The sequence below is a fragment of the Kryptolebias marmoratus genome, unplaced genomic scaffold, assembly GCF_001649575.2.
Source record: "Kryptolebias marmoratus isolate JLee-2015 unplaced genomic scaffold, ASM164957v2 Scaffold59, whole genome shotgun sequence".
Lineage (NCBI taxonomy): Eukaryota > Metazoa > Chordata > Actinopteri > Cyprinodontiformes > Rivulidae > Kryptolebias > Kryptolebias marmoratus.
In genome coordinates this window covers 18,627-25,048 of record NW_023665793.1, presented here as the reverse complement: position 1 = coordinate 25,048, position 6,422 = coordinate 18,627, and the positions used below count along the sequence as shown (strand labels likewise).

Genomic DNA, 6,422 nt, shown 5'->3' with positions numbered 1-6,422 from the left:
GCTGTTAGTGTTGTTGTTGCTGCTGTTAGTGTTGCTGTTGTTGTTGTTGCTGTTAGTGTTGTTGCTGCTGTTAGTGTTGTTGTTGCTTCTGTTAGTGTTGCTGTTGTTGTTGTTGCTGTTAGTGTTGTTGCTGCTGTTAGTGTTGTTAGTGTTGTTGTGCTAACTGTTGTTGTTGTTGTCAGTAAAGCCAGTCGAGCTGTTTGTCTTCAGATTGATCCTAAACTTCCTGTTTCGTCTCTGGACGCTCCACCTGACCTCAGATCAGGGACGGAGGTCCGACGGTCCCGTCCCGCCTTTACCAGAACCCCCACCCCTCACTTGGACCTCAGAACCAGGATTTCTGAGGACCGGGTCCTTCCCTCTGCAGCACATCTGTTTGTCTGTTTTTAGCTGCGAGTTATTTTTATCTGCAGGCGGCTGCAGGTTGTCTGCTGGTTTCTAACAGGAAGTGGATGGGAGGTGGACAGGAAGTGGACGGGGGAGGACATGTGGCGCCTCTTTAACCTGCAGGCTGTTCTGCTGATCTGAAGTCAGTTTAAGCTTTTATAAACACATCTTTTTTTCCACCAATCATGATGAAGGAGGTGTGATGTAACCTGTGACATCATCGCCCACTGATGATAAAACAGGAAGTGATAAATTTACCTCATTTAGGGGAAAAGTTTTGAGTTTTCATCAGATTTTCCACATCGAGCTGCAGAGGCAGAAACGACGAGCTGAAAGTCGTAACTTTATAAAAACTTTTTAATTTCTTTCTGCTTTAATGAAATAAACAAATCATCACAGTTAAAACTTATTATTTCTCTGAGGGGTTAAAATATAAAAATAAAGAATAAATGAAAAGAAGATATTTATGTTTCTTTAAAGTCAACGTTCTGCTGAGTCGGCTGATCCCAGATCAGTCTGAATGAGTCTGAGGATCATTAATCTTCCTCCTGAGCGTGTACGGTTCTGTTCTGGTGTCGTTCGGGTCCGTCTCTCCCCGCTCCCGGTCTGTTTCCTCTCCAGCTGGAATGTTTTTGTCCGGGCTTCCAGCCAGGAAATGACTGAGATTCCAGTTTCAGGTCAGACTCCGGCTGTCCCGCTGACGTCACATCTGACCCGGATCAGGCGGCTCAGGTGGACCGGTTCAGGTTCACAGAGGTCCGTCAGAACCTGTCAGTCAGCTGATGCATTCAGCTTTACAGAACAGGAACCAGATCACCTAAAGCAGATTTTATTATCCAACTCGCTGCAGTTCCCAAGAAGCTGAAACCTGAGCTCTGGTTCCTTCTGCTTCCAGTAAAAACAGAACCTCTGATGAGAACCGGGTCGGACTGAATAAACAGAACACGCCTCGGAGCGCTGCATGAGTCATCGGCTTTATTTAAAGTGGTTTACAGAAAATGCCCCCGCGTTGGGACGCCCGTCAGAACTACCAGTCCTTTCAGATAGTTAAAGGAAAGGATGATGAAGTTATTAACGGCTTATTTTATCCGTTTAAAAAAAGCTGAAAGTTTCTACGTTTTATTCTGAGGATGACCTCATCCTGTTACGCCTCTGTTAGAAGAAACGCGTCAAAAGTTCAAATAAGGTTCCTTCAGTCACTTCCTGTTCCTGTCCGTTTCTAACACGTCTAACAGTAATTATCAGGAATCAGTTGGTGGAGGTCTGACACTCACACTCACACACAGACAGACACTCACACACACACAGAGACACACACAGACACACTCACACACTCACACACAGACACACACACTCACACACACAGACACACACAGACACACTCACACACAGACCCACACACTCACACACAGACACACACACTCACACACACACAGACACACACACTCACACACACACACACACACTCACACACACACTCACACACACACTCACACACACACACACGCACCTATATCAGATATAAATCTGCAGCACGAGCTCAGAGGTCCAACCAGGAAGTGAATACAGATGTTTTAGTTATAAAATGGAGAGGAATCCGGTTGGATGTGGCGTTGCACCTGTGGGTCCACCTCCCCGCCAGCGCCGGGGTCACGGCTCAGTGATGGAGGTGTAATTTGTTGTGCAGTCTGTGACAGGTCTGACTGTTGGCTCAGGTGTTTCTGTGCAGGAAGGCTTTGCTCCCAGGTGAGGCTGCAGGTGTGAAGTCTGATCTGAGGTGGGAATGGTTTCCGTCGCGCTCCAGGTCCCCCTGGAGTCCATGCTTCCTGAAGACGGAGCGTTTTAGGACTCCGAGGTTCGTGTGCAGCAGGAACTTGGTCGGCTTGTCTGATTTCAAATAATTCAGTTTTATGGTTTCAGTGTTTCTGATCCGATCCTCGTGTTCTGAGACCCGACGCTTCTTCAACTGCTGCAGAGATTCGACTCATGACGTTAAACAGGAATCATCTTTGGATCAGTGGAAACTCAGGAGGACCCAGCCTGGTCCTAGTCTTAGCTCGGTCCTGGTCTTGTCTCAGTCCTGCACTCCTGGACTTCTCAGTTTGGTCCTGGTCTCCCGGACCTCTTCCCTTGGTGCTGGTCCTAGCTCTGTCCCAGTCTCTTTGACCTCTTAGCCCGGTCCTGTTCTTAGCTCGGTCCTGGAATTGTCTCTGTTCTGATCTTGGCCCTGTCCCGGCCTTGGCCCCGTCCCGGTCTTGGCCCCGCCCTGGTCTTGGCCCCGCCCTGGTCTTGGCCCCGCCCTGGTCTTGGCCCCGCCCTGGTCTTGGCCCGGTCCTGGTCTTGGTCCCGTCCCGGTCTTGGCCCAGTCCCAGTCTTGGCCCAGTCCCAGTCTTGGCCCCGCCCCGGTCTTGGCCCGGTCCTGGACTCCTCGGCTCAGCCAGTCTGGTCTTATCTCTGACCTACATGCGGCGTTGTCCCGGCCACCAGCCGTCTTCATCCAATCAGGTGAAAAGTGGGTCAGCAGCCAGCAGTGTTCTAAAGCCTCGACCCAGTCCGGTCCCACAGGAGCAGGAACCTCCGGACTTCCTGATGGTCCAGAACAGGGACAGAAGCGGTTCGATGGTTCCGTCTGAGTTTACAGATGTTCAGATGATCAACAGACGACAAAAAAAACCCAAAATCAAAACATTTGAAGAGAATGGTGCAGATTTTAGATTTAGTTCAACAACCTTTAATAACCTGAAGGCAGCAGCAAACCTGACGATGCTTTCACTGTTGACTGGGAAATCTGAGTGTCTGAGTTTCACTTTAAGGTTCTGGAATCATCGTCAGTCCGGTGGTTTGGTTCTGGATGTCTGAGAACATTTAATGTTCCTCCTTTCATTCATTAGATTCTGCAACAATAGATCAAAGGTTTTATGTTTCAGTGAAATGATCAACAAAGAGAAACAACAAACCTTTAATGAACTAAAATAAAGATTTATTTCTTTGTTTGATCAGCTGATGTTCTTGTTTCTGCTGCAGTCAGAACTGCTTTTATTCTGAAACTTCCCCGGGTCCCGGAGAGACCAGAGACCCGGTTCTGGTTCTGAAACCCGTCAGGCAGGGATGAAGCAAGACGAAGAGCAGGTACTGATTTGAGATCAGTTTCATTTTCGGCCCGTTCAGACGGAAACCACCGTCTCCTCTGAGCTGCCGTCTGATTGGTCCATCTGAAAACACAACTTCCTGTCAGGAAGGCTTGTTGAGAAACGTCGAGGCGACGGCATGAAGGCGACTCGGCGCCGTCGAGTTCGGTTCTGAAGTATGACCCAGTTGGAGCCCAGCTGCGTTGACACCCGTCTGCTCGGTTCTGGATCATGAGTGGAGGTGGAACCCCCCCCGAGGGCCCTGAAGGCCCGGTTCAGCCCGGTCAGGACCGAAGGCACAGTTACAGAAAGTCCTGGAGGAAGTTTGGACCTCAGCCGGCTCCTGAGGGCCCGATGGACCGGTACCAGTGGACAACATGTGCTGAGGGTGGAGACCAGAACCAGGAGCATCTCCAGCTGTTCGGCCTGCTGAGGTCCAGAACTCTGCCCCGGCCTCAGAACCAGGCCCCCGAGAGCCCAAACAGGCCCAGGTCTCTGCACAGGTTCCTCCGGTCCCTGTCTGAACCCGGGTCCACCGCCGCCGCCACCGGTCCAGAGAGGGCGGAGCTCAAGAAGACGGAGTCAGACGGCGAGCGCCGGTCTGCGTCCATCAGCGGCTTCATCAGCTCGCTTTCCCGCCGGATCAGCCGAGTCCTGAGAGACGGGCCGAAATCCGAGTCCGGTAGGAGAGTCCAGCTGCTCTGTCGTTCTGTGTTCTTCTGAGTTCCTTCCTTCTCTTTAAAAGTAAAAATAAATCCACGTAGAAGAAGTTCTGACCAACAAATTAAACAGAATCAGTTCCTGAAATCTTAAATTTAGGCAAATATTTGAGTTCTCCCTCCTGTGGTGGAACCCTGACTGCAGAACGCAGAGAACAGAACCAGCCGAGGCGGTTCTGATGGGTTCTGATGGGTTCTGATGGGTTCTGATGGACTGAACGATCTTCAGAGACACGAGTTTCTGTCGATACTCGTCCATCATCCAGATGGAGCTTCACTGGAAACCGAGGAGGACCAGGAGGAGTAGAGAGGAGGAGGAGGAGGAGGAGGAGGAGGAGGGGGAGGAGGGGGAGGAGGACCAGGAGGGTTTAATGGGTTCTGTCCGACTCCGATCGTGGGATGAAGGTCAGAGTTCTCAGATGTCTTCCTCCTGATGGAGGTTCTGATTTCAGATGCTTTTCGTCTCCGAACGTTCCGAACGTTCCAAACGTTCCGAACGTTCTGTCTCTGTGTCTCTCAGTTTAAGCTGAAGGAGGTTTTTCTGAAAGAAATGGGTTCTGGCTGTAGATGTTTCCACCGGGCCTGATCTTCAGAACCGTCTCTGTTGTCATGAGATCAGTTTCTGGTTCTGCTGCAGTCAGGTGGAACATTCAGGCGTTCTGTTTATTTCCAGTGAAACAGCTGCAGGGTTCTGCCGGCCCGGTCCGATCAGGGCTGTTTGCAGTAAACAGCGTCATGAACATGAACGTGTGAACTGAAGCCGCTGCAGACAGAGGCGCAGTGTGAAAGTTTCCAGCCTGCAGCAGAGCATGCTGGGTAATAAAAACCACAGAGCTCTCAGTTCTTCATGCAGGTGGGGGCCGGGCCGGGCCGGGCCGGGATCACAGTCTGGGTTTCCATGGGAAACAGAACGTTTTACAGCCGATGGAGCGACTTGAACGCACCGCGGAGACACTCTGTGTGCTTCTGTCTCTGGGAGGACTTTGGGTCTGACCCGGTTCTGGTTCTGGTTTCTGATAAGATGTGCTGATCACAGTGGTCCTCACAGAGATGGAAGAAAAAACTCTTTTTGTATGTAAATAGTCCTTTCAGAATAAAAGCCTTTCAGGACCCAGTGGGAAACCGGACCCCTGCTGTCGGACCTTCATGTGAAGACACTTTGTTCCACCGTCCAATCAGAACTCTTCGTTTTGCTCACAGGCTGACGATGCGTTCAGGACCCTCAGAAATGGTTCTGTTCATCAGTCCGGTTCTTCATGAATGGACCCTGGTGTTCTCCTGGTCTGCATCAGTTCCTTCTCCTCAAACAGGTTGTTGGGTTTTAATGTTTGACGTTCTTTCAGCACAACTTGCTGCTTAAAGCTCTATCAGGCAAAGAAGACGTGTCTCCTCCGAACTGTTCTGAGGTCAGACGGGTCCAAACCATCCTGTTTTTATTTCTCAGTGTTTGTGTTGCTGAGCAATCCGCAGCGCCCCCTGCTGACCTCAGCAGGAGATACCTGGTGAAGCCAGGTCAGAACCTTCAGCTCCTCATTGTTCCTCCGCTCTGCTCCGCTGCTCCCGTCTGTCTGATCGGAGGTGACGCTGCTGTTCACCTCTGACCCCTGAGAGGCCCCTCCCCCTCCGTGATTGACAGCTGAGGGGGAGAATCTGCTTCAGATGCAAATGAAGGAAAATTCTGCTGAAATCAGCAGGTTGAAACATTAAACAGCTGCAGTGGTGGTAAAAATATATCCATCAGTAATTTAGTTGTTCTTCCTGAAGGATGAAATGGTTTAAGAGTTCGTCAGTATTCTGAAACAAACTGTTGGAGCAGCAGAACAACATCCCGTCAGTTTAGTTTCAGAACCAAACAGAAAATAAAGACTTGGTTAAAGACCTGAGAGAGTCTGAATAAATAAGCAGCAGGAACCGTTCTGTTTTTGTTCCACCGGTGGAAGTCAGGAAGAAACAAATGTTTAAGGACAAAAACCAACATTAGAGATTCAGACATTACTGTGCTGCAGGTATATTTACTGAGAGTCCCTGAACGCCTCACAGGCTCAGGATATTTCTGCCCAGTCACACGACAGAAGTCAGGGAACGTTTCTTTGTTTAATTAATTTTAATAAAAACAACAAATCAGCTGCAGTGATTGGTTGGATTAAACTTTCAGCTCCTGTTCTGCAGCTTTCAGCTCCTGTTCTGC

General features: G+C 49.9%; 1 protein-coding gene across 2 annotated transcripts in view; it reads left to right on the top strand.

Moving 5' to 3' along the window:
- The first annotated feature begins 3,479 nt into the window (after positions 1 to 3,479).
- Positions 3,480 to 6,422, top strand: part of si:dkeyp-72a4.1 (uncharacterized protein LOC100148058 homolog) — an 8,999-nt gene continuing 6,056 nt past the window's right edge. Inside the window, exons 1-2 of one of the 2 annotated variants that reach the window (XR_005232881.1) lie at positions 3,480 to 4,197; positions 5,435 to 5,544. Coding sequence is in view for 1 of the 2 variants with exons in the window: in XM_037974453.1 (XP_037830381.1) it covers positions 3,747 to 4,197 (451 nt within the window). In the remaining variant the exon portion in view is untranslated. The remainder of the gene's footprint in view (positions 4,198 to 5,434; positions 5,545 to 6,422) is intronic. The other variant, XM_037974453.1, reaches the window with a different exon arrangement.